The sequence below is a fragment of the Cordyceps javanica genome, chromosome 6 (genome assembly GCF_051103115.1).
Source record: "Cordyceps javanica chromosome 6, complete sequence".
NCBI lineage: Eukaryota > Fungi > Ascomycota > Sordariomycetes > Hypocreales > Cordycipitaceae > Cordyceps > Cordyceps javanica.
In genome coordinates this window covers 2,313,073-2,339,193 of record NC_139300.1, presented here as the reverse complement: position 1 = coordinate 2,339,193, position 26,121 = coordinate 2,313,073, and the positions used below count along the sequence as shown (strand labels likewise).

Below are 26,121 nucleotides of genomic sequence, written 5' to 3'. Positions count from 1 at the left end.
CCCGAGACTGCAAAAAAATAAAAGACACAATGTCTCAGTGTTATCTTGTCGGTGCAGGATGGCAGGCTCTCTCTACTGTTTTGGATGGATGCATGGGACGGCGAGGTGGGCAAGAATAGCACACAGACAGCAGGCTGCGAGAGGCTGATTTGTTTTGCCAGGGTAGGCAGGGATCCTGCTGGTGATCGTCAATGCGAAAGGTCTGGACTCGCAGGGGGCATGGCGACGGAACCCGGCCAGCTTGGGAGCGGTGCAAGGAGGCGGCAAACCTGAAGCGTGCCAGTTCGGCCTGAAGCCAAGGATCTGCCACAAGGGCATGCACAGGTGGGATTGTGCTGACTGTACGGAGCACAGTACGGATACTCGGTAGTGGCAGGGGAGTCGTGGGCGAAATGAGGAACGATTTCAGCTCACAGACGACAGCCCGCTTATCATCTTCACCTTGTGCCAGGCAGGGAAATAAGAAGCCACCCAGCCATTCATTGGGTAGCTGTGGAATCAAGAGGTCGAGTTACCTCAACAGCAGTCGGTCTGGCAAATGGCCTGGAAAGAGTTTGTCGGGCGGGGAAGAAGAATCCAGAACGAATCGTCTTGTAGAAAATCAGCTCTCGATGCGCATGAGGGTTACCGGAAATAGCAAGAGATGGACAGGTAATATGAAGACGACCAGCGCAAGTGGATGGACGTGGACGAATCTGCGGGACCACTGCGGCCATCCAGAGGGAGGCAAGGAGGGCATCAGAAGAGCTTTCCAACGACGGCGCGGTGCAAGCCATACTGGAAAGAGTATGACGCGAGTGCTTTTTTTAGGCGGGCAAACCAACTACTGAGTAGTTGGGCAAGAGCACTCGAGATGGGCTGGGGCAGTGGAGAGGCGGAAGCGAGTAGAGACAGTGTGGCTTTGCGACATGGAGCATTCCTCTGTCGAGACTTGTTCTTTTCTTTTTTTCTATGGTGAGAGAGGCAGGGAGTCGCGAGGTGTCGCGAGGTGTCGCGGCGAGGATGTCTCGCCAAACGGTACTGATAATAGGGTGGCGGTGGAGGGGTTTTGCAGGATTGCGGGATTGCGGGATCAAGACGGACGAATATGAGTCGCGAATGGAACGCGTTTCGACGGATATAGAGGTTGACCGGTGAGTCTATATGAATAGCGTACTGATAGGCATGCGGAATGATGATGTGGTGATGTGGTGGAGAGAGGAGGGGGATAGGTGGTGATGATTCCGCCAGGGTGTACGGATACCGTGTACCAGTATGGTGTACTGATTACGCGTACCTCGAATCTGTATATGGCAGGTAGGGATCAGGTAGGGAGCAAACAGAGAGATATGCCAGCTGGCACGGTGGCGGTGGTACAGCATATAGTGTGGCGCGGGCAATATTGGAGGCAATATTTTGGCGGGAGCAACAAGTACTTATTTTTATTATTTACTGGTAGTACTCCGTATTGCCAGTTGTATTACAGTGGCAATACCGCTACTCCGTAGCAGGTAAGTACTAACCTAGGGCAAGTGGTGATTACAGGCACGTAAAAGACGTAATAAGTAGTCGCAATCTTGGTGCTAGTATGTATCAGTACAGTAATATGCACTCCATACACACTTTTTTGGTACTCGGCGCTGTAAGTACTTAACTTACTATCCTGAGAAACGATTTCAGGTGGTTATACCTTTTTTCCCACCTGCTTCCTTTTTTTCTTCCTCTTCTAGCAAAACACTGGACGGGTGCATGATTAGTGGCGCATTAGCTGCCGCACCAGAGGATAAAGCCCAGTTCCCGGCTCCGGCGTGGCTTTTCTAGTCCAATGGGACGTGAGGATGTGGCGCCGCCTGTTGAATGTACATACCTAAGCAGCTAAGTAAGTACTGTTGGGTGTTTACAAGTAAGTAAGTACCTTTACCTACCTAGGCTAGGCAGGTAGAGGGTACATGTAGAGTTCGAGGGTCGGGTGGGTACAACCAGCAAAGGCGCGTGGATAATGTGTGCTAGACATGTACAGAGTACATGTGTACTGCAAAATTATGCCGATTGGATTGTCAGCTCCGCATCGAATCGTAGTGTCGTGGCAGATGGAGCCCGGACTGCGGCTCGCACTCGATTTACCGTGATGGAGTTGAGTTTTGTGTGTTTTTTTCCCGCATCGACCGGATGGCGAAAAAAACAACGAAAATGACAGCAGACTGGAAGCCAGACGACGACGACGAGAAACAAAGCAGGTAGCCTTGCGGGTGTGTCTTTGTTTCTCCTTTTTTCTCCTCGTGGGTCCGCCCGCTCGGCGCCGCCAAGTGGTTCGACCCCCGTTGTGCCTGAGGCTAGCGTGGCGCAATTTCCCAGCAGGGAGGTGGCCGCAGATCCACCAGGCCCGCTCGCCGGCGTTTGCTGGCCTGGAGGTTAGTGTGTACCTGAGAGGCCAGTAGGGGATTGGTAGAGGGGAAAAGTACCGGTCCCTGGCAGCCTGGCGCTGACTTTCGGCGGGCGGCTGGCAGGGGTAAGACTGTATGTACTCAGTAGGACTGGGTTGAGCCCTGCTTTGTTGCCAGTGGGCCGTGCAGGTACCTCCCCCCTCCACCGTGGCCACAGCTTGGCCGGGAGGCTGGGCCGTGAGTGGTGAGGGAGAGGGCTTGGCCGTAATTAATACAATACGGAATAATTCTTCTCTTGTTTGGTATTTCTTGTTTGGTATCCTGGGGGGATGGGATGGGTGCGTGTGCATGCAAGCCAAGTAGCCAAGCAAGCAGGGCAGGCAATCAATTTAATTAAGCAAGCAAGCAAACAAAGTCGCAAAGTCCACGTCGCATTTTGCGCCCGGATGAGCGAGTAGGCTGTGCTTTGAGACATGCTCGTCTTTTTTTATCCTCATGATTCTTTTCAAAATAAACTAAAAAAAACCCCCCAATCGACGAGTAGTGGACGTGCTTGGGACGTGTCCCGTAACTGCATTCCAGCGCTGATAGGCACCAAGTGGCTAGGTAGGTAGGTACCTAGTAGGTAGGATGGTAGGCAAATAGGTTACGTAGGTACGTGCCGAAGTAAGGTAAGTACGGGCGCCTAAGCATTCATAACTACGGATAGGCAAGTAAAGTCGGCCCCTCATTCTCCAAGTTCCTTGGTAAGTACCTGCGCCTAGACGGTTGCTTGGTCCTCTTACCACCTGCTGTCGTACCAGCACTGAGTACTGAGTAAGTAGGCGGGAGGCGTGCTACATGGGCAAATGTCCAAGCCAAGGTGCCTAGGTCATTGGTCATGTACCTACGCACCTGGCACCTCGACGGCAAGTGCACTACGTTAGTCCCGTTGGTGCGTGCCGTGCCCCTGGCGGGCCCCCTCCCCCCTTTGAGCGCACGCCCACCCACTAACCCACCGTCCACCGTTCTGGGCGCCTTGATCCCCTGACGGGTGCGTTAAAAAAAGGGCTACAACGCTGGACCGCCGGGCTGGACCGCTCTGGCTACCTTACTTTGGTAGGAGGTAGGTCAGGGCCTGGGTAAGGTAGGTGCTTGACTGCCCTGAACAGCGTGGGGAGCTCGCTGAACTGCCGGTAGGTAGGTAGGTAGGTACTTACTTGCCCAACTTAGCTGGGCATATCCCCAGTACTTACTTACTTACGTCAATGCAGCTCTCGCTACCGTGTAGTTAGATTAATGCTTGCCAAAGGTACCACATCTTTGCTTGATACCTCTATCCACACCCAAGATTGTACATGGCAATGAGTACTCTTTTTCATGCGAATACACGGCATTTCAAGATCTTATGCGCCAAAAGTCTGCCCAGGTACCGTACCAGTAAGCAATCTGGCCCGGCATTACTTACCAGTTGCCAGTACAATCAGTACTACCAGCATAATCCCACCCACCGCTACGACCACGTCCCTTTGGCTGGCTGGCTCTTCTCCCTCCCCTTTCTGCCCTCTCAGCCCTCATCAACAAGTCTTCGTTCAACTCGTTTCCTCCCACTTTGGCCCCCCCCCCCTCCGCTCCTCTCTCGTTAACCATCCATCCCCTGGCGCCTTACCATCGTCTCCCTCCACCCCCCCGTCGCTCCTTCACCCCAGCCAGGCCAACTGATACGGAACCGTCCTCTGCACCGTTTGCCATTTTGGCATTCCAAGGCTCCATTTTCTCGCCTCTCTTTTCTCGTACCGCCTCCCCCCCTCCATACCCTTCTTCTACCCTCCCTTTCCCCTTCGCCTTCCTCCCACCTCCCACCGCCGACCACGACAATCGTTACGAGAGAGTAGTTTCGGGTTTTCACGTCGCCATTTCTTCGACTTGTGCGGCTGCCCGTTTCTTTTCCTCTTCCTCTTCCTCTTCCTCGCCTCGCCTTGCCCACCCCAATTCTAGTTGGTCCATGTCTGCGTAACCGACCCGGTTCGCCGACTTGCAATTTAGCCTCGCCTCGCTCGCCCGACTGATGCCCGTCGCCCTCTAATTCACCATCTCGACGACCAGCCACGCGCGCGTGCCCTTACGCTCATTACCGACTTGTTTTTATTTGCGGCTTGTTTTGAGGCTCGAATTTTCCCGCGACGATTTTCTTTCGTTCCGTCACTCTTTTGATCTGATCTGCACATATTGCTTTGCTCGATTACATGTGAGTCGACCCTGGAACATCGCGACTCCTTCTCCAGCCTTCCCTTCCTCTCCTCCAGGCTCGACTGGCGCGAGATGCTGTTACGAGGACAGTGGTTTGCAGTTGACTCAACCATCGGCATGGTCCATGTTTTGAAATGCGACTGTTACCGCACAGTTCACTCGAGCGCTTCGTCGACCTCGATCTGACACGCCGCCAACAACCAGCCCATCAACCCATCGACCCATGAACCTGTCTCTCTACATCATACTGACTCTCCCAGACTTGCACTCTTTGACATTTGTCACGTACATTCGCTACTAGACCATTCCAGCTGTAAGCTGCTTCGTCTATACTTCTACCCGACTGATTGACTAAACAATCAAGATATCCATCATTACCTACCATCCTTTTGCGACGACACCAAACCGACGACTCTAGACAGTTCAAGATGCCTTCCAAGACTGCCCTATTTTTTGCCGCCACTCTCGCTTTGGCTACATCAGTCGTTGCCGAGGCTGACCGCCCGCGCATCTTTTATCCTCAACGTGCCAAGCAGGATGACGACGCTCAGTTCGATCTCGATCTCGACTCCGACGACAATGAGCAAGTGAAGCGTGACTTTTTCAGCTCCGTCATGAACAACCTTGGCCTCAACGGTGAAAACAACGGTAACGGCGATTTTGGCGACATCACCGATCTCTTCAATCCCAACGCCCAGAAGGGACAAGACACTCCCACCACCACCGTCGTTGTCGACAAGACCGTCGTCGTCCCTCCCGGTGGCACTGGTGTCGCCAACCCCAACCCCAACCCGGAACCGCAGCCGACTACCTCGTCCACCCGTACCGTTCGGCCCCGACCCTCGACCACCCGCTCCGGTATCCTCGTTGGTCCTAGTGGCGTCATCTTCCCCTCGTCCTCCGAGTCGAGCCCGAGCAAGAGTGCCACGCCTGCCAAGTCTGCATCCGTCATTACACCCGAGTCTTCGACCACTCTCGAGTCTTCGACTACGCCCGAGTCGTCCCGTGCTGCCGAGTCTTCTAGTGCTCCCTCGTCCCCCACCACTCCTCTCGAAACTACCGGTCCGACTTCGCAGAACACAGTCCCTACCACTACTTCTGATGGCATCTTGGACCCCGTTACATCTATTGTTGGTGGCATTCTCCCCCCGGCTTCGTCTTCTGTCAACAGCACCACTGTTGAGCCCGAGACCAGCTCTTCTGTGAGCTCCTCTCCCGCCACTACCGATCTGCCTGCCACTTCCTCGACGCCCGCTGCGATCTCAACCCCCGCTCAGGTCTCGACCCCCGTTGAGTCCTCGACCCCCGTTGAGTCCTCGGCCATCGTCACGTCTGACACTACCGCCCCCGTCACCTCTGCGGCTCCCGAGCCCTCGACCGAGGTCTCTAATAGCACCACTCCCGAGACCAGCAGCATCCAGACGACTGAGACTTCCACGGGCACCGGTCTAGTCCCCATCCTGACTTCGATTGTCAGCTCGGTCCTGCCCGGCTCTACCGAGTCTGCCAATGCCACCTCTACTGATGGTACTCAGACCTCTACGAGCCTGACTCCCATCGTTTCCGCCACGGACAGCACCGCGACCACCACTAGCCCGACTCCGATCATTTCTCCGACGGATAGCATCACCAGCTCGACTCTGACTTCTGGCAGTCCTACTGGCACCACGGCCACTGACACGACGAGCTTCCCCACCTTGACGCCGACGACTGTTCCTAGCAGCAGCAACAGCACCACTGACGGACCGACGAGCGTCCTGACCCCTACGCTGACGCCCACTGACTCTCTCAACAGCACTGAGACTGCGACGACCAGCTCGCCCATCCTGACCTCTGTGCCCACCTCGACCGATGCCGGCGTTATCACATCGTCGCACTCCAGCAATGCCACCGTCCCTGCAACCACTTCTCTCGAGCCCACCTCGACTGCTATCGAGACCACCTCCAGCGCTATCGAGACCACTCCGGTTGAGACCACCTCGACCCCAACCCAGACTGGTGTTACGAGCATTGCTCCCACCACCCTTACTGGCTCTGGCACCACCGACTGGCTGCCAACTACCATGATTATTGCCCCCACCAGCTTCACCTTTGTTGCGCCCACCACGACTCAGACAGCCACCACGACAACGGCTCTGCCCACCGACATCCCCAAGGTCATTATCCCCGCTGGCGGCAGCGACAGTCCTGCGCCCCCTCCCAAGGGCACTGTCAAGATCCAGATTGGCTTCCAGTACCCTCTCAACTACGACTTCGTGTCGAGCAACACGGACGCTGCGGGCCAAATCTTCCGTCTGCTTCCCCGGGCTCTCGCCTTTGCCAATGACATCAAGCAGATGGACAAGTTCCAGGTCGAAAAGCTCGTTCCCTTTGACACGCGTGACAGTGACGGCTACATTACGACGCTCGCCAAGCTCCACTACCCCGAGAGCCTTGTCGACTCGCTCAAGTCGAGCATGTGGGCCCCCAACAGCAAGCTGTACAACACCCCCGAGCAGCTTGTCAACAACCTGACTGCGCTCATCAACCCCAAGATTGACATCCTGGGAGATAACGATGATGAGGATGTTAAGAACGGCGGCGGGTCTGGTTCCAACAACAGCAACGACGCCTTTGGTTCTAGCAATGACCAGTCTAGCCAGTCTGGCAAGCAGCGCGCCACCACGGCTGGCATCGTCATGGGTGCCGTCGGCCTTGGCGCCATGTACGGTGCCGCTATGTTCATCGTCGCGCGCCGTTACAAGCGCAAGCGTCAGAACCACCGCCGCTCCAGCTCCATCTCTTCCGTCGGTCGCTCCGAGGAGATGCGGTACGCCGGCAACGGCAGCCCTGCCCTGATGGGCGGAGCCCTTCTCAGCCCCAACAACCGCGGCACGTACGGCGGCCAGAGCCAGAACAGCACGGGCTCTGCCCGCACCGCCAACATCTCGGCGCCCGTTGCCACTGAGAACTCTCTCGGCTGGAACTAGGGCGTCGATGCGGTTGGCGTGCACAAACCTTCACACCCCTGCGCGCGCTGAGGGATAACCCCCCCGTACAAAGACCACCATCCCCCGGCGCGTCACCATCTCCACGACGTTCTCTTTTTTTTTTATTTTTAACATTTCGATACCCCTGGAGAGAGCCATTCGCGTCGCCGTTTCGGCTCTCTCCGTGGTGAGGATTTGCATCCGAGCCTATGTACATGGCTGTCATGACGCCTGGCAATGTTGAGAGCGATTTTGATGTTTTGGACGTCGATCATTATCAGCGGCTCAACTTTTGGATATAAATTCTTTTTCATCTTTTCATTTAGTCGGAAGAATGACATCTTCTTGACATTTACTTTTATTTTAACTACTGCAAAGTAATTTTTTGACTGCTGGTTGGGAGAGATGTAGAGGAAGAAGAGTTGAACCTCGATTCTAGCTTACACATTGTATGTCGAACGCAAGTAACGACAATAGAATTTCTGATGCTCTACCTTGAGATGTGATACGTGACATTGTAAAGAGGCTGTTTTGTGCTGCGTAACAATGCGAGTAGGAGGTGCAGGGTGTACTGAACTGAAAGGACGGAGCGAGAGAGAGAGAGAGAGAGATGGAGAGAAAGGAAGAGAGTGAGCATGGGATAGATATGCATGCTTGTTTACAATTTACTTTTCTCATCAACGGGAGCGGTGAGTGTGGAATACTTGAGGGTGGGCGTTGAGTCGGATGGGGGAGGAGGCAATCAATCTACCAAGAGGGGAAATTGGGCTGAGAGGAAATGGAAAGATGGGGCTAGTTTCCGATGGCCAAACAAAAAAAGGAAGAGAAAAAGAAGGAGAAGAGAAAAAAAAAAGAGAAAAAAAAGGAGACAAAAAGCCGCCGACGGTGGAAAAGCGAAAAGAGTGCTGTTGTCCTATCTTGCCTGGGGATGATGAGTAAGACGTCGTCTTACATGTTGATTATTAGCCCTTTGCCCAAAGCCCAAAGTCAATTTGGCGTTGAAATCAATCTTTTTTTTTCTCCTCGTTATTCGATAACAAGAAAAAAGGCTTGCGTGATTTTTATTCTCCTTGTTTTCTGTTTCATTGACAAATCTGCTCGGTGCCTTTTTTTTTCTGGGAAAACCACCGGTCCGTGTCATATGCATACATCTCCAAGTTGGACGGACAAGGGAGGCTTTTGCTGCATTAGTGCAGCGGCCGGCGCCCGCTGAGGTGATGGTACATCAACTCCACCTACACAAGGGCAGGCAGGTTAGCTTCATCAGGTGCCGCACTGCCGGCAGAGGGCCGGGACCGGGAAGCGTTCCATCTCATTGCAGGAACTGTGCGCCAAGAGCGGACGGTTCTCGATCCACCGGTCAGAGGCTGCCGAAGGGGAGCAAAGAGATGCGCGGGGAGAGAGAGAGAAAGAGAGAGGGAGGGAGGGAGAGGCTGATCTCTGCGAGAAGGATATTGTCCATGGACTCTAGTCCTTAGTACCGCGCTCAGCTGGGGGAGGGGGGAGGGGAACTGACCTTTATGTACACGGGAACTAGAAAATGGGACGGGGAAGAATTGACACGGGGAAGAATTGACACGGGAAAAAGAAGTCGATTCCATTTGTCACTTCAATTCAAAAAAGCTTCTGGCGGCCGTGGGGTTCCTGGAGGCTGTATATAAGTTGGTTCCCCTTGCTGACAAGTCCCGCCCTCCATGCGACGCGGCGGCGATCGGGCCCATGAACAGCGTCGTATCCGACCCGAAAAAAGGGACTATAACTTGCCTAGAGTGGCGGGCCATGTATCTGCGGCACATACTTGACTAACAAAGACAAGTCTGGCATTGAGAAGGATGCGTAGGCAGAGAGGAGTGGATAGCGAGAGAGAGAGATTTATATACATTTTGTCATCAACTTGGCTGTCCAATGTCAAAAGACGGTGTTGCGTCTGGGATAGGGGGACCATTAAGCCAATGAATTCGATAAATCCATAAATCAACCAATCAAGACATCAACTCTCATCGACAACGAGACTTTGCCAATCCCGTGCTGGAAACACGCCAAACCGTGCGGCATTGAGAGTCCCATCTCCGTAGGGGTTGGGGGAGGGCATGCGGTTCATGAATAAGTTTACACAGAATAAGGTGAACTTTTGGCTCCTTCTAGAAAGGACCGTGTTTCTGTCTCTGTTGATTGGCCGACGGGCTGGTGAGTCCTGGGTGGTGTCCTGTCCTTTCTGACTGTCAGCATTAGGGAAGTAACCACAACTGCACATACATGCACACACACACACTCGACCTGGAGAACCGATAGTCTTACCAAAAAAGGCCTGACGATAAAAGACGCCTCACGATAAGTCCGGGTCTCTGGGCCCGGGTGGCCCCCCAGCCCCGAATGGGCAAGCGTTACGTTGGAGTCCTTTTTTTTTTTTTTTGGGTTCGCCCGCCGCCGGCGTATATAGGGCCAGAGTCTTTTTTTTTCTTTTTTCCGGGGCGCGGGAAAGTCGGCCAGACTAAGATCTCACGACCTCTTTTTGGCTCGAGACATACCAGTACATGGCTTCGAGCCAGTTGGGACGACCAAGGCCCCCCTCCCCCAGCACAGTAGAGTGCAAGTACAGCAGAGTAAGAGGGCTCCTGGTGCCATTGGCCCGGCCTACTCTTTCTACGGAATTGAACGGCTAGGCGTTGATCAAGTCCCATTTTAGATTCCGGGCAGCCCTGTGATGGCCGGCCGGCTTACTGCTTGCTTTCAAATAGTCGAGGTCCTGCTCCTCTTCTCTCGTCAGACCCGGGCCTTGCTCAACTCTCATGCTCACCAAGTCCATCAACCTACCTACCGCAACATACATGGAAGCGTCCTTTATTCGACTACAAAGTAATTGAGACATAGACCCAACAGACAAAGAAAAAAACGGATTGAATTCGACAGAAAGACTTATCCCGGTGTACATTGGAGCTCATTGCCTTGTGACAGTTCTCGGCTCTTACCAAAGCGCGGGCATACATACTCAATAGTCACTCACACACCTACTCACACACCTCTACTCTCTCTCTCTCTCTCTCACCCACGCACACACACACCATGCCTGCCTCGGACCACGGCAGCGAGACGGAAGCTCTCCCCTACATGACGCCCAACGGGAGTATCCCCGGCAAGACGACGCAGGGCCGCGCCGAGGAGCTCGACGACCTGCTCGCGGCGGTGCGGGACCTGGTGGTGCCGTACGTCAAGGCGGCCGACGACAACGCGGCCAAGAAGCACACGGGCCGGCTGCCGCGCGACGCCGCCGGGCGGCCGTACAACGTGCTCGTCGAGGCGCTGCCGCCCAAGGCGCTCGTGGAGCGCATGGGCTTTGCGCTGCCCGCGGGCGAGGGCGCGGGCCGCGACGGCCTGCTCGACACCATCCAGGACCTGCTCCGCTACAGCGTCAACACCTGGGACCAGGGCTGGATGGACAAGCTGACGGCGAGCACCAACCCGGTCGGCGTCGTGTCGGAGCTGGTGCTCGGCATCCTCAACACAAACGTCCACGTCTACCACGTGTCGCCCGCGCTGACCGTCGTCGAGAAGGCGACCGGCCGCGCCCTCGCCGGCTACTTTGGCTTCGACGGCCCCCACGCCGGCGGCGTCACCTGCCAGGGCGGCTCCTCGTCCAACCTGACGTCGCTCGTCATCGCCCGCGGCGCCCTCTACCCGGACACGCGCGTCGACGGCGCCGGGGCTTACCGCTTCGCCATCTTCACCAGCGAGGCGAGCCACTACTCGATCGAAAAGGCCGCCGTGGCCTGCGGCATGGGCGCCGCCGGCTGCGTCGCCGTGCCCACCGACGCCTCGGGCCGCATGTGCGTCGCCGCCCTGCGCCGCCTCGTCGCCGAGGCCAAGGCCCGCGGCCGCACGCCGCTCTACGTAAACGCCACGGCCGGCACCACCGTCATGGGCGTCTACGACCCGATCCGCGACATCCGCGCCGTCTGCGACGAGCACGGCATGTGGCTGCACGTCGACGGCGCCTGGGGCGGCTCCGTCGCCTTCTCCCGCGCCCACCGCCACAAGCTCGACGGCGCCGCGCTGGCCGACTCGCTCACCATCAACCCGCAAAAGATGCTCAACGTGCCCATGACGTGCTCCTTCTTGCTCACAAACGACCTGCGCCGCTTCCACGAGGCCAACAGCCTGCGCGCCGGCTACCTGTTCCACGACCCCGAGGGCGCCGAGGTCTGGGACCTGGCCGACATGACCATGCAGTGCGGCCGCCGCGCCGACAGCCTCAAGCTCGCCCTCGCCTGGGTCTACTACGGCGCCGCCGGCTTCGAGCGCGGCGTCGACCACGCCTTCGCCATGGCCGCCCACCTCGCCGACCTCGTCGACAAGTCGCCCGACTTCCGCCTCGTCTCCCCCAACCCGACCCCGTGCCTGCAGATCTGCTTCTACTACGCCCCGGCCGGCGACCTGGCCGCGGACCCGGCCGAGAACACGCGACGGACCAGGGCCATGGCCGAGCGCATGGTCGCGCGCGGCTTCATGTTCGACTACGCCCCGGGCCCCCAGGGCCACTTCTTCCGCGTCGTGGCCAACTGCCAGACGCAGGTCGGCACCATGGACGGCATCTTTCGCGGGCTGCTCGAGGTCGGCAAGGAGGTTGTCCCCCAGTAAGAGAGAGAGGGAGCGGAGGAGAGAAGGTGGAAGAGGGGTTTCTTTTGTCAAATATGCTGGCATTTGCATTTAGAATTCTTTTCATGGACATTGTGTACCCCAGCAACAGTTTTTTTTCTTTTTTTTTGCATCTTGCATTATTTCTAATGATTTATTTCAAAGTTATTGTACATTGCCGTTTTATATATGATCAATTGAAACGTGTATATACACTGTACACAGGTACCAGTGTGACTGTGTCAAACATGAATGCTGAAAGTATTTTTTCGGGGTTTTTTTTTCGTGTTTTTCTTGAGTTGATTTGATGCCAAGGCACTGTTGATATTATCATAGAACGCGAGTGGCTATGTACCTTGATTCAAATCTGATAATCTCATGCGCCTTGAAGCTTTTTTTTTGTTTGTTTTTTCCTTTATTCTCCAAGATGGTAGTTGGCGGGCCTTGTAATCAGTTGTATACTTCAAGTTAGTCTAGTGGTGCCCAATTTCGGTCGGTTCTCATACAAATAGATGCTCAGTCGTGCCCGTGTCTGCACTTGGGTACTTTGTGAGGAAAGAAATGCAATGCCCAGCTTTGGGCCGGGCGCGTCGCATCCAACTGGTCAGCGTGGCGATGCGAATAAAATTGAGCAACACCTTTTTTCACTCCTTTCAGACAAACCCGAAGGGAGCGAAATGACACACACACACACACACACTCACACACTCACCAAAGCCTCGTCAGTCAGCTCAGTACTGATGGGGCGCAAAATTGGCCTTGCCCTTCGCACCGCCTCGGCCAGCCGATCTTTGGCGGTATTGGGCAAGCACCGGCCAAACTTGGCCCAGCCTCACTCTCCCATGGCCAAGACGCGAAAACGAACGAACCAGAAACGACACAGGTAGCTAAATTATGGAGTCGTCGTCAGCAATGTTGTCGGCAGTGGGCGGTGGGGATCACCAGGGTGCGAGGGCGGGAGAAGAACCCACTCAAGGAGTCAGATTAATGTACATTTATGGCGAGTCGTAGGAAGCGCCCGATCAAAGGGCTAATCATTGCTCTGCGGGACAAAGTTTCAAACATGATAAGGAGAGAGCTCCAGAGGGGGTTGCAGGTGCAGGTACCGCTGTAGGCTACAAGGTGTCGAAGAAAATTCTAAATGTGACGGGGCCGGCCCGCGGGAAGAATAGACGAAAGCATCGGACTGAGAGGAATCGATATAGGATAATTACGATACTTTGCACTACAAACCTGCCGCTCATGGGCTGGGATGCCAAGGCCGTTGGGTATGTAGATATGGATGAGGATGCGGTCGGGGGGGACGGCGCGGCGGCGGCGATTGAGTCGACTTATTCGTCCGTTACCGAGAGACAATTCGTGGGTGAGATTCTCATGAATAACAGGGACAGACACAATAAGCAGCCGGTTCAGTAAATCGAATCCATCTCATCAGTAATTGCAAAGTGGATTTGAGTGAAGGAATCGGAGTATTGATTTTATTTATTGCTCCTTTGCGGAGCAGCTTTCTTTTTCTTTTTTTTTCTCTGCACAACAGCTTAGAATCCCGGTAAATTATGACCATCCATCTTCTGTTGATAAGACAATCCTATTGTTCGAATTGAGGCCTGGTGTAGTCTTGTCGCCATGCTGCTTATGTACCAGTATGAAGAGAGAGTCGAGGGAGCACTTCACTTACGTCACAACACAATGGGCACTGACTGAACCCGCGGCACGACATTGGTCGAGGGAACGAGGGGACTGGGCATGATCCACACCGTATTCATCGTCTTGCTCGAGCAGCGTATCCCAGATCTCAGCCCGACCCAGTTAAACGTCACCATCACCCGTAGCTGGTTACTGGGTAGCGCACCGTTTCACTCAATACGGCTAGTACGAGACCTTTTCAGCGCTTTGGCTGGGCGTCTTGGGCTTTTGGCGTGGGCCAGGGGGGGGGGGGGGGGGGGGGAGCTGCTGCAAGGGCTCAGCCTCGTGGACTGGGTTGAAGCTTATATCGACCTCACGGTCCATCTTTTTTCATATAAGATGGTCCTCGACCCCTCGGATCGCTGCGATTTGCATTAGTATATCGCACTATATTTACTTTGCCCGAACGGGAGGTTTGGCGTTTGCGTATACTCTCATCAGAATTTTGAAATCGAAACGGCTTCCGAAATCTAACCACATACTCCGGCCCGGGTCGTACAACTATTTTGACTCTACCCCAGGAATACAGCCCACGAGGGCTTGCTCTTCTCCCAAGTTCACAGCATCCGCCATGGATCTCTACCGTCAAATCTCGGCGCTGCGCAACAAGACGCTCAAAATCATCATCCAGCGCCACTTCACCTCGACGCTCTACTCGGCGCTCGTCCTGCCCGTCATCGCGTCGCTGTACCTCGGCCTCGGCCAAAAGTTCAGCCACGCGGACGACAAGTACGGCATCGGCAGCCCGCAGAGCATCGACTCCCTCGCCGACGCGCTCGGCCGCGCCACCGGCGGGCGCGACACCGTCGTCCTCGTCAACTCGGGCCACGCCGGCGGCGCCATCGACACGGTCCTCGGCGCCGTCGCCGACGCCGTCACGTCTGCCGGCCGGAACGCGACCCGCCTCGGCCAGGAGTCGGACATTGGCTACGTGTGCAAGGGCTCGATCCAGGCCACGACGCGCTGCTTCGGCGCCGTCGTCTTCCACTCGTCCCCCGACGAGGGCGACGGCGGCGGCGGCGGCGGCGGCGGCTACTGGAACTACACGCTGCGCGGCGACGGCGCGCTCGGCCGCTCGTTCCGCGTCGACAAGAGCGGCAGCAACGCCGCCGAGGTCTACGCCCTGCCGCTGCAGCGCGCCGTCGACGCCGCGATTGCGAGGCACGAGGCGGCCGCGTCCTTCCCCGTCGCGACGACGCACCAGTACGCCTACTCGGCGCTCACCGAGGACGAGCGCCAGGCCAAGGTGCGCCGCGAGTACCAAAGGACCTTTATCAACTTTCTCAGCGTGGCCTTCATCATGGCCCTCATCGGCGTCTGCTACCACATGCCCGGCTTCATCGCCACGGAGCGCGAGATTGGCATGTCGCAGCTGATTGACGCCATGATGCCCGTCAAGGCCAGGTGGCACTGCCAGCTGGCCCGGCTCTTGTCGCACCACAACGCCTTCATCATCACGTACCTGCCCGGCTGGATCGTTGCCGCCGTGGTGAACCGCATCCTCATCTGGACCAACGTCAGCTACGGCATCGTCATACCCTTCTTCATCCTCGCCGGCGTGGCCATGACGTCCATGTCGCTGCTCGGCGCGTGCTTCTTCAGGAAGGCGCAGCTGTCGGGCATCATCACCGCGCTCGTGTGGCTCGTCCTCGGCATCGTCGCGCAGGCCATCCCCCGCCCGGGCACCGGCACCGTGGCCGTCCTCAGCCTCCTGTTCACGCCCTGCAACTTTGTCTACTTCATCACCTACATTGCGCGCTACGAGCAGGAGGCGCTGCCCACCGACCTGCTGCGAGCGCACCCCAGCAGCCCCTGGAAGCTGCCGGGCATCGTCCTGTGGGTGTTCTTCGCCGTCCAGATCCTCGCCTACCCGTTCCTCGCCGCGTACCTCGAGCGCACGCTGCACGGCGTCACCACCGGCACGCGCCAGAATGCGGCCCCGGCCGCCAACGGCTCCGCGCTCCCCGACGCCGTCCAGATCCGCGGCATGACCAAGATCTACAAGCCGACGCTCCTGCGCCGCATCTTCTCCTTCGTGTCGCCGCCGCGGCCCGAGGTGGTCGCCGTCGACTCGCTGACGCTCACGGCGAAAAAGGGCCAGATCCTGGCGCTGCTCGGCGCCAACGGCAGCGGCAAGAGCACGACCCTCGACGCGATTGCCGGCATCAGCAACTTTACGAGCGGCGACATTGCCATCGACACCACCGGCGGCCTGGGCATCGCGCCGCAGAAGAACGTCCTCTGGGGCGAGCTGACCGTCGAGGAGCATCTGCGCGTCTTTGCCCAGCTCAAGACGCCGTCGAACCCGGCGACGCAGGAGCAGATTGACAGCCTCATCCACGCCGTCGGCCTCAGGAAGAAGACGAAAGCCATGGCCAAGACGCTGTCGGGCGGGCAAAAGCGCAAGCTGCAGCTGGGCCTGATGCTGATTGGCGACAGCGCCGTCTGCTGCGTCGACGAGGTCTCCTCGGGCATCGATCCGCTGTCGCGCCGCAAGATTTGGGACATTCTCCTCCGCGAGCGCGGCAGCCGCACAATCATCATGACGACGCACTTCCTCGACGAGGCCGACCTCCTGGCCGACAACATTGCGATCCTGTCCAAGGGCAGACTCCGCGCCGAAGGCTCCTCGGTGCAGCTCAAGGACACGTTCGGCTCCGGGTACCGCGTGCATGTGCTCAACGCCCGCCACATGATGAGCCGCGCCCCCGAGGTGGACGGCGTCGACCGCCGCGTCTCGTCCAACACAATCACCTACGTCGCGGCCTCGGCGACGCTGGCCGCCTCCGTCATCCGCACGCTCGAAGCCCGCGGCGTGCCGTACAAGTTCTCCGGCCCCACCATCGAGGACGTGTTCCTCAACCTGGCCGAGGAGGTCAACGACCACGGCATGGGCGCCGCCCGGGCCGTCCCGAGCGCAGACGCTTCCAAGCCCAAGTTCAGCCCTAGCCAGAGCGCCGACGCAGAAGAAAAGCCGCCGTCCGGCCAGCCGCTCCCGCTCCTGCACGGCCGCCAGCTCGGCCTCTTCCGCCAAATCGTCGTGCTCCTGCAGAAACGCTTCGTCATATTCAAGACCAACTGGGTGCCGTACCTCGCCGCGTTTCTGATCCCCATCGTGGCGGCGGCAGTCATCCAGCTGCTCATCAAGAACTTGAGCGCCCCCGGCTGCTCTCCCAGAGAGCGCAGCAGCGACAACAAGAACACAGACTTTACGGATCTTCTGGGCTCTCCGTTCATTGTAGGGGGGCCATCCTCGACATTTAGTGCCTCCGCCATTGCAGAGGTCTTCAAGCCCATCATCCCGAATCTTGCCAACAGCGCTGGCGACCACATCAAAGTGGTCGACTCGTTTGACTCCTTCAAGACGTACATTGAGGACAACAGGAAAAACGTCACCCCAGCCGGACTTTGGCTCGGCCAGTCTGGTTCTACCGCTACACTTGCCTACAAGCTGGATGACGGAGTGTCCATGTTCACGTCGACGCTAGGACAGAGCCTCCTCGATAGCCTACTCATGAACAAGACGATCGCGACCCAATACAAGCCCTTTGACATTGCCGCGGCCCCTTCTACGGGCAGCGGCCTGCAAGTCATCGTGTACTTTGCACTTGCGTGCTCCGTCATTCCTGGCCTATTTGGTCTCTACCCGAACTCAGAAAAGCGCAACGGAGTGCGTGCCCTGCAGTACTCGAGCGGTGCTCGTGCATTTCCAGTCTGGGCAGCTCATGCCATCTTTGACTGGTCCATCATGGTCGTTTCCATGCTGATTGCAGCGGGTATCTTTGCGGGCACTTCCAGTATCTGGTATAATGTCGGTTTCTTGTTCCCGATATTCATCTTTTACGTGCTGGCGGCCATTTTGATTTCGTACTTTGTGTCGCTCATCATGAAGAGTGCTCTGGCAACCTATGCAATCGCTTCAGTCATTCAGGGATTGGGCTTTGCAATCTATCTCATTGCTTACTTTTTTATCCTACTGTATTCCGACCCAGCCGAGACAGAAAAGAGCGTCTTGATCGGCCACTGGGTGATCGCCGCCATCTTCCCCACGGGGTCGCTGGTGCGCGCGCTCATGGTGGCTCTCAACGTGTTTTCTACGACGTGCGACGGATTCGCGCTGCGAAGCAACCCCGGCGCGATGAAGGCCTATGGCGGCCCGCTCGTATACCTCATCGTGCAGTGCATCTTTTGGTTCAGCATGGTGGTGTACTTTGAAAGCTCCGATGGAAAATACAAGACTGGCAAGCCGCAGTACAGCGAGGACACGGACGACCCAGAAGTAGCTGCGGAAGAGGTCCGCGTGGATGGGCCCGGCGAGGAAACCGATGGTCTGCGCGTGGTACACCTGACAAAGGCGTTTGGCAACATGACTGCGGTCGACAACGTCACGTTCGGCGTCGGCCACGGCGAGGTGTTTGCGTTGCTCGGACCCAACGGCGCAGGAAAGTCGACTACGATATCGCTCATCCGCGGAGACATTGCCCCGAGCCGGCTAGGCGGCGACGTCTTTGTCGAAAACGCATCGGTGACAAAGAATCGACCCGCCGCGCGCGCGAACCTGGGCGTCTGCCCGCAGTTCGACGCCATCGACGCCATGACCGTCGTCGAGCACCTGCAGCACTACGCGCGCGTCCGGGGCATCGCCGACGTGGACCAGCAAGTCGCGGCCGTCCTCCGCGCCGTCGGCCTGGAAGCGTACGCCGGCGTGATGGCGCACACCCTGTCCGGCGGCAACAAGCGCAAGCTGTCGCTGGCCATTGCGCTCACGGGCAACCCTTCCGTCATCCTGCTCGACGAGCCCTCGTCCGGCCTCGACGCCGCGGCGAAGCGCATCATGTGGCGCACGCTCGAGGCCGTCGTCCCGGGCCGGTCGATCCTGCTCACGACGCACAGCATGGAGGAGGCCGACACGCTGGCGACGCGGGCGGGCATCATGGCGCGGCGCATGCTCGCGCTCGGCGGCACGGAGCAGCTCTGCCACAAGTTTGGCGACACGCTGCACGTGCACATGGTGAGCAGGACGGCGCCGCACTCGAGCGACGAGGAGATGCAGCAGATCCAGGCGTGGGCAATGGAGACGTTCCCGGGCGCGCAGATTGAGCAGGAAACTTTTCATGGGCAAATGCGCTTCTCGGTTCCGGCGTCGTCCGTTCCGGCGTCGTCCGTTCCGGCGTCGTCCGTCCCGGCGTCGGCCAGTAGTGGCGGAGCGACGGGCAGCGGCAGCGGCAGCAGCAGCGCCATCGGACAGCTGCTGCTCATCCTGGAGGAGAATAGAGAAAGACTGGGCGTCGCGCACCACAGCGTCAGCCCCACGACACTAAGCGAAGTCTTTTTGACCATTGTTGGTAAATACGACGTGCAGGAAGAGGGTGAAGCGGCACCGAAGAAGACGCCATGGTGGAAGAAGTCCCTGTTTTAATGATACCTTTCTGTAGAACTTTTCTTTTTATCTCTCTTACATTTTTAGAAACACCGTTTCATAGACTAATAGAGTCATCTTTTTTTTTTATTTCTTTTTCTTGCATCCGTGCGAGCAAGTAGATTACATTTAGCCACATGGAGGATTAACAGTGGTAAGAACTGATCAACGTTTCGGCTCGTCCACATGGGATCAAAGCCGGTATAGATTGAGAAGAGCTGGAGGAGGAGATAGAAAAGGAGAGAATAGTTTCATTACTTCAAGAAGATAGCGTCAACTAGGCAAAAGAAAAGAGAGTTTGCATTAAAAAAGGCCGTTTCCCAGAAAGCTGCCCTCCGAGTAAATGTACAACGTCGCTATTGTTAATTCAATCTGGATTTCAACTGTCCCTTGAAGGGGAACAATTTGGCGCCTGACTAGAGAGATTCTTTCAGAGGAATCAGAGGTGGATTTGTTCGAATTGCTTGTGTATCAACGTCCTGCCAGTTGTACATTCACAGCATACAGGCTTGTCCCTGTCCTCTACTTCACATAGACATGCTGCAAGGATGCTCCCCATGCCTCGGCTAGATGACCCTTTTGAGAACTATTCGAATGGCCAATACCGTTCATACTCGGCCCTTTCCTCGTCAGTCTCTGCTAGCTGCTCGAATATCAAGTTTTTGACTTCGTCGAGGGCAGCCTTGCAATCATCGTATCGCTCATGCTCAACGAGGCCCTTATCGGGCCACAAGTCACCCATTTGGTCCTTGATTTCTGCAACAAGCTCTGTTCCTGCTATCGCGCCATCACTATCCGTCTTGATACGCTCGATATCTGCTTCCGAAAAGTCAAACGGAAATGGGGTGTCACTGGTAACCGCGGGCAGATCCGTCCAAGTATCCTTCAGATCCACGATGAGCGATTGGAAATGCGCTTCGCCGTACTCAAACATTCGGTGAGCAAGAAATAGCAGCCCGTAGGCTGCTGTCTTCCGAAATTCGACTACTTTGTACAAGTCTGGGTTCTTGGCATGCATGAGTTTTCGCCACCCAATGAAGACATTTTGAATGGCATACTCATGTACAGCAGCGGAACGCTCTTCGGGCGAAAGGCCGGCGAGTTTTGGCCGTGGCGCTAGATCCAGCGTTTCAGGTTCAAGACCATCCCAGTCGATGAAAGCTGGATCAGGATTGTGATTAAAGAGGGGTGAAATGTGACAAGACTGCCAGTCAATGATGCCCGTAATTCTTTCAGGGTTACTGGGGTTTACGAAGACGTTATCATCATGCAAATCATTGTGCCAAAGAGAGGGCCTGGAAATGGCTGCATCTTTTGGTATAAGAGCATCGAGGACTTGTTGGTACCATGCTAAAGCAGTAAGTTTCTTTTCCGAGTCTGGCCGGTATAGCTTCGGACCGCAGAACAAGGCAAGCTGTTTTGGAGGAGTTAGCGCTTGGACTGCCTTCACCTCTCGCGTTCCGACCGCTTGTAGGTACTGCTTCAGAGAAGCCCCTGTGAACCCGTCAGTGACTATGCGGCAATGGGACAGACCGAGACCTACAGGGACCTCGTTCGACGTGCAAGTGCCATCGGCCGGCATCGCACCAATCTCGGCCGGTAGCCGGGCCAATGGCAAACTTGGAATCTCTCACAAGCGCACCATCTTTGATGAAATTGTTGTCCGCTGTGGGCTGCACGTCCTTTGCGTAATAGAGGCTGCCATAATGCGAGAATGACACATTGAGCCATTGTTTCTGGAGACGCGTCATGGCAAGAATCACTTGAAGTTTCTGCGGCAACTGCATTGTGTCCCAGACCTGGGACAGCGGAACACCGTCAACTTTATCCATGATGATAAACTCAGCCCCGACAGGATGCGATTCAGCTCGCGAGTTCCATGTGTACACCCGTGGCGCTGGTGTGTCAAGAAAATTTCTAGCCTCCGGAATCAGCCCTGTCAGCAAGACTGGGTGTTGATAAGATTCAAGCGACACTTACAAAGTCCATTGTGGCGACCTCGCTAGCAGTGGTAAAATGTGGAATGCCAGCGTTTGGATTGGGGACCTTGGCTACAACTTCTCGGCCATTATCCATGGACATGAGGAATGCCTTGTTGAACATGCCGTCGGGGCACTTTCTAATAGATATGCAGCGATCAGCCCCGACAGAGTCCGCTGCGATGCTTGCGAGACGATTCATGTCGAATCTGATTTCTCGCTTCCGGATGTTGGCTGCCTCATCGACAACGAAGCGGCCTCGCGTGAATCGAAAGAAGTCATTGTTGGAATTCCAGTCTGAAACAGATGAGAAAAAGGCCAAGTGACGTCCCCGAGGGTCTTCGTACCTGTCCGGGATGCGCCCACGTCCATGCTCCCGGGATCTTGATGGCAAGGTAAAGGGGTAGCTGTACTTGCGGCGCGACAGCGTTGTTTTGGGCACGACATCATCCTAGGAACGCGGCCCCAAGAGCGCGCACATGAGGATCGGCGCATTGGTCACGGATTGCCAGTAACAGCGCCTTATATCGCCTGCTACGTCTTGCTTTGTTGATCCAACGACGTTTGACGTTCACTTTGCGTGTTACAGGCCACAGTGTGAAGAGAGATAGAGACTGTATGCGGGCGACAAGGTACTTTACTAGTTATTGGTAAAGGCCATCCAACCCTATATTCTGCAGAAACAATTGATGAATCTGATGTTTTTTTTTCAAAGAAAAAAAGAACAAAGAAAAAAAGAAAAGAGACTGGAAAGAGATGGTATTTTTTTCTTGATATTTTAGCGAGCCTTTCCTTCAAAACTGCTCGGTAATATGCTCCTTGACTGCTCATCGCCTGTAGCAGCTGTTAAAACCCGGACGCTAATTGCCGAACCTCGGCAGGTTGCGATATTCTTAGCTTCATTACTCTAGAGATACATGTTTAAAAGATGAGCGAATAATTCATTGTTCGATAATTGTTCTGCATCTCTGAGCGAAATAGTCTCGGGATCATACAACGCGAAAAAGCTACATATTCGGGAGTGTCTTCCAATTCACTGCCACAAATCCACAGGCCAAGTTCCGCGTATCTCCAGCCCCCATCCCTCGTCAACCACGACGTTGACGCACAAATGGAGAGTGCCGTAGCCTGCCGCGCAGCCCCGGAGCAAGGCAAGGACGCCTTCGTCAACAAGACGCGCCTGTACAAGCCGCTCTGGGGCCGGGGCGCGTTCGGCGGCGCCGTTCTGGCGCAGGCGCTGTCCGCCGCGCAGGCCACCGTCCCCGTCGGCTTCGTGGCGGACACGATGCACTGCCACTTCTTCGTCGCCGTCAGGACGGACGAGCCGCTCTACTCGCACGTCGAGCGCCTGCGCGACGGCAAGAGCATCGCGACCCGGTCGGTGCGCTGCCTGCAGCTCGGCCAGTGCGTCTTCTCCGCCATCCTCAACTTTGGCCGCGCGACGGGGCGCGGCCCGCGCATGCTGGAGCACCAGCCCGAGTCGCCCGTGTCCGCGGCCACGCTGGAGTCGATCCGGCGCGGCGCGCTCTCGTCGACGAGCCAGGTCGATCCCGACTGCCCCTTTGAGTCGATGCGCGTGCGGGCAACGCACGGCGACGAGCACAAGCGCTACGAGCAGCAGCGCATCGTGCAAATGACCAAGGCCAAGTTCTCGTCGTCTTCATCATCATCGCAGCAGCAAGACGCGGGCGGGGCCGGGGAGGCGGCACTGCACCAGGCCGCTCTGGCGTACATGACGGACAACTACTTCCTGGGCACTGTGCCACGGGTGCACAAGGCGCAACGGTTCAGCAACAAGAAACTCGTGAAAGGTGTCGTGGAGAAGATGGATGCGAGACAGCGCCGGAAGGCAACGGAGCGCTTCGACGTTCTGGCTAAGGAGGAGCTCGCGGACGCGGCCAGCCGCACGGCCAAGGGCGGAGAGGTGCATGCGAACAAGCCATCATCTCAAATCGAAATGATGGTGAGCCTGGACCACACCATCTTCTTTCACAACCAGGAGTCGGTAAGAGCGGACGACTGGATGGTCATGGAAATGGAGACGCCGTGGGCAGGACAGGACAGAGGGCTGGTTCTGGAGAGAATATGGACAGCGGATGGAGTTCTCGTCGCGACATGCATCCAAGAGGGACTGTTTAGGTTGTCGCAGGACCCAGAGGCGCATTTGTAAATGGCATGCATGGAAGCTTTCGATTTAGATGCGCTCACGTTGCAACAAATCTCATACGCAATGGGACACAATTTCAGTCAGAGACATTCATGGCACAATTCATTTCGTACACACTACAGGAATAGCAATGGCAAACAGGGCATTTCAATCTACAGACGTGCCTCAATCTTCTTTTGCGTGTCCGACAGCGCAAACTCGCACCTCGCCGTGCGGCTCCTCACCCTGGACGCGTCCGCCTCCCGGAACCCGCGCGCCTCGACAGCCGGGTTGTAGCCCAACCAGCTGCTGCCGGCAACCTCGTCGTCGCCGACGCGCGCGTTGGTCTTGCCGTCCGCGCGCCGGTAGACGGTCACGACGGCGGCGCCGCCGAGCCCGAGGTTGTGCTGCAGCGCGACGGCGGCGCCCTCGACGAGGCGGTTGTTGGCCCAGCCGCGCAGCTGCCAGACCAGCTCGGCGCACTGCGCGAGGCCCGTGGCGCCGAGCGGGTGGCCCTTGGAGATGAGGCCGCCCGAGGGGTTGACGACGACGCGGCCGCCGTAGGTGATGTCGCCGCGGCGCACCATCTCGTGCGCGCGCCCCGCGCCGCTGAAGCCGAGGCTCTCGAGCAGCACCAGCTCGTTGGCCGAGAAGCAGTCGTGCAGCTCGCACACGCGGACCTCGTCCAGCGACGTCCGCGCCTCGCGCAGCGCGCCCGCCACGGCCCGCCGCGTCATGTCGCAGCCGACGAGCTCGATGGCGCTGCCCGAGTACAGCCGTGCCGAGTCCGTCGTTAACTGCTGGCCCGCCATCAGCACCGCCTGCCCGCGCAGGTGCGGCGCGCGCGCGTCGAGGAAGCGCTGCGAGACCACGACGGCCGCGCCCGCGCCGTCGCTCGTCGGGCTGCACTGCAGCTTGGTCAGCGGCGCGTAGATCATGGGCGAGTCGAGAATCTCCTGCAGCGAGTACTCCCGGCGGAACTGCGCGTACGGGTTGCGCTGCGAGTGCTTGTGGCTGATGCGGGCGATTTCCGCAAAGTCTTCTGCCTTGGCGCCGTATCTTGCAAACTCAAGTTAGCCAAAGGAACAAGGGGGGAAAAAAGAGAACAGCAGAAGAAAAAAAAAAGTAGGCTGCCGATCAATGAGCGTAAAACTATCGGCGACGTACTTTTCCATGTATTCTCTGCCGGCGTTTCCAAAGTACTGCGCATTCGGCGGGCCGGGGGCCGGGCCGTACATGTCCTCCATCATCTTGCGGCTCAGCTGCGTGGCCTTGGCCCTGTCGGTCCATTTGTCCTTGATCTGACCCGGCTCCATCTTCTCGAAACCAATGACCAGGACGCAGTCGAGCGCGCCGCTCTGGATCATGGTGCGGGCGAGGTAGAGGGCCGCGGAGCCCGTGGCGCAGGCGTTGCCCGTGTTGATGATGGGGATCGAGGTCATGCCGAACTGGTAAAAGACGCGCTGGCCGCAGGTCGAGTCGCCATAGTTGAAGCCGGCGATGCCCGTCTGGACGTCGTCGTAGTTGATCTGCGCATCGAGCATGGCCTTGATGCCGGCCTCGTAGCCCAGCTCGGGGTAGTCGCGCAGACCGCGCGGCTTGATGAACTCGGTCATGCCGACACCGAGCACGTAAGCGGGGACCTTTTCACGGGCAGCCATTCTTTTTTTTTTCTTTTTTTTTTCGCAGCTTGGCAATGCTTTGCGGCAGGAAAAGGCAAGATGTTTTTGGGTGAGGGATCGGGTGTAAGTGAGGAGATGCCGAGGCGCGGCGCGGACCCCAGACTTTCTTATACCAGAATGCGGGGGTGGAGGAGGCTGCTGCAAGCCTAGCGGCGATGACTGCTGGATAACACTCGTACGATCCGCGGCTTTGTACGACAGATGAAATGGTCAGCTTCTTTATTAGCCTAATTAAAGAATGTAGCAGTTACACAACAGTGTACGAAAAAACTTATAGGATGGAGTATGAGCAAAGCGATGGGAAGACTGTACTCGAGTCAACATCTGGACGCAAGTTGACTAGTAGGCAATGTTGGCCCTGTCGCAAATTAGGGGCTACGTATTATAATATTCATCGCTGCACCAAGCATTCGATATCTTTGTATCATCTGGATTGTTGAAGCCCACGCATGGAATTGGTCAAAGTAACAGTGCTCGTTCTGGTTCAGAACCCAATGAGCTTCCGTCCATGGGCATCTGATCGAGTCCGCGGACAACTATATAGCCGGAAGACGGCGTTGCGACGCGGCTCCGCGGCTTTAGTAAATGCAGCTTGATCCCGTTGCCGTCTCATCATCACGGCATCTTGGCCAGACTGGCCACTGGGACAGGGCTAGAGCGGGAGGGCTAGAGCGCCCGTACAGCTAGGACTATGCCCAGACCACTGGGCAATATCAGACACTATTCAAAGGTGACTTCCCACCCCTCAAGTTAGGTGGTTAACGATCACAATTCTAGTTGAAGTCTCTTGAGTTGCGCATTGCATTCATTTGTCCAAAATATCCAATTACGGTCAGAGCAGGGAATCTTCACTCAAAGTACACTCTGTGTGGCATTACCAGATTGTAGGTTTCATCGTTGGCACTGTGTATGGGTACAGGCTGTCAGATCTTCCGAGTGGCAATTCATAGGAAAAATAATAATGGATGCTTGCTACCCTGCTACAACATTCGCAAGGTTTGGGATTCTTTTCCAAA

The 26,121-nt window shown here is 56.6% G+C and overlaps 6 protein-coding genes across 6 annotated transcripts; 4 read left to right on the top strand and 2 right to left on the bottom strand.

The window, feature by feature from the left end:
• Positions 1-5,020: 5,020 nt before the first annotated feature.
• V2A60_009143 (uncharacterized protein) lies at positions 5,021-7,561 on the top strand (the record flags this gene model as incomplete). The annotated part of the gene is made up of 1 exon (XM_083260411.1): positions 5,021-7,561. The coding sequence occupies one exon, from the start codon at positions 5,021-5,023 to the stop codon at positions 7,559-7,561; it is 2,541 nt and encodes an 846-aa protein (XP_083116537.1).
• Positions 7,562-10,624: 3,063 nt separating this feature from the next.
• V2A60_009142 (pyridoxal phosphate-dependent decarboxylase family protein) lies at positions 10,625-12,196 on the top strand (the record flags this gene model as incomplete). Its single annotated transcript, XM_083260410.1, has 1 exon — positions 10,625-12,196. The coding sequence occupies one exon, from the start codon at positions 10,625-10,627 to the stop codon at positions 12,194-12,196; it is 1,572 nt and encodes a 523-aa protein (XP_083116536.1).
• A 2,254-nt stretch (positions 12,197-14,450) lies between these two features.
• Positions 14,451-19,298, top strand: V2A60_009141 (uncharacterized protein; the record flags this gene model as incomplete). Its single annotated transcript, XM_083260409.1, has 1 exon — positions 14,451-19,298. One exon carries the CDS (start codon positions 14,451-14,453, stop codon positions 19,296-19,298), a length of 4,848 nt encoding a protein of 1,615 aa, XP_083116535.1.
• Positions 19,299-19,884: 586 nt separating this feature from the next.
• V2A60_009140 (aminoglycoside phosphotransferase family protein) lies at positions 19,885-21,649 on the bottom strand (the record flags this gene model as incomplete). The annotated part of the gene is made up of 4 exons (XM_083260408.1): positions 19,885-20,792; positions 20,842-21,220; positions 21,279-21,574; positions 21,625-21,649. 4 exons carry the CDS (start codon positions 21,647-21,649, stop codon positions 19,885-19,887), a joined length of 1,608 nt encoding a protein of 535 aa, XP_083116534.1.
• A 739-nt stretch (positions 21,650-22,388) lies between these two features.
• On the top strand, positions 22,389-23,447 carry V2A60_009139 (uncharacterized protein; the record flags this gene model as incomplete). Its single annotated transcript, XM_083260407.1, has 1 exon — positions 22,389-23,447. The coding sequence occupies one exon, from the start codon at positions 22,389-22,391 to the stop codon at positions 23,445-23,447; it is 1,059 nt and encodes a 352-aa protein (XP_083116533.1).
• A 149-nt stretch (positions 23,448-23,596) lies between these two features.
• On the bottom strand, positions 23,597-25,084 carry V2A60_009138 (uncharacterized protein; the record flags this gene model as incomplete). Its single annotated transcript, XM_083260406.1, has 2 exons — positions 23,597-24,482; positions 24,591-25,084. The coding sequence occupies 2 exons, from the start codon at positions 25,082-25,084 to the stop codon at positions 23,597-23,599; spliced, it is 1,380 nt and encodes a 459-aa protein (XP_083116532.1).
• Between the last annotated feature and the right edge of the window lie 1,037 nt (positions 25,085-26,121).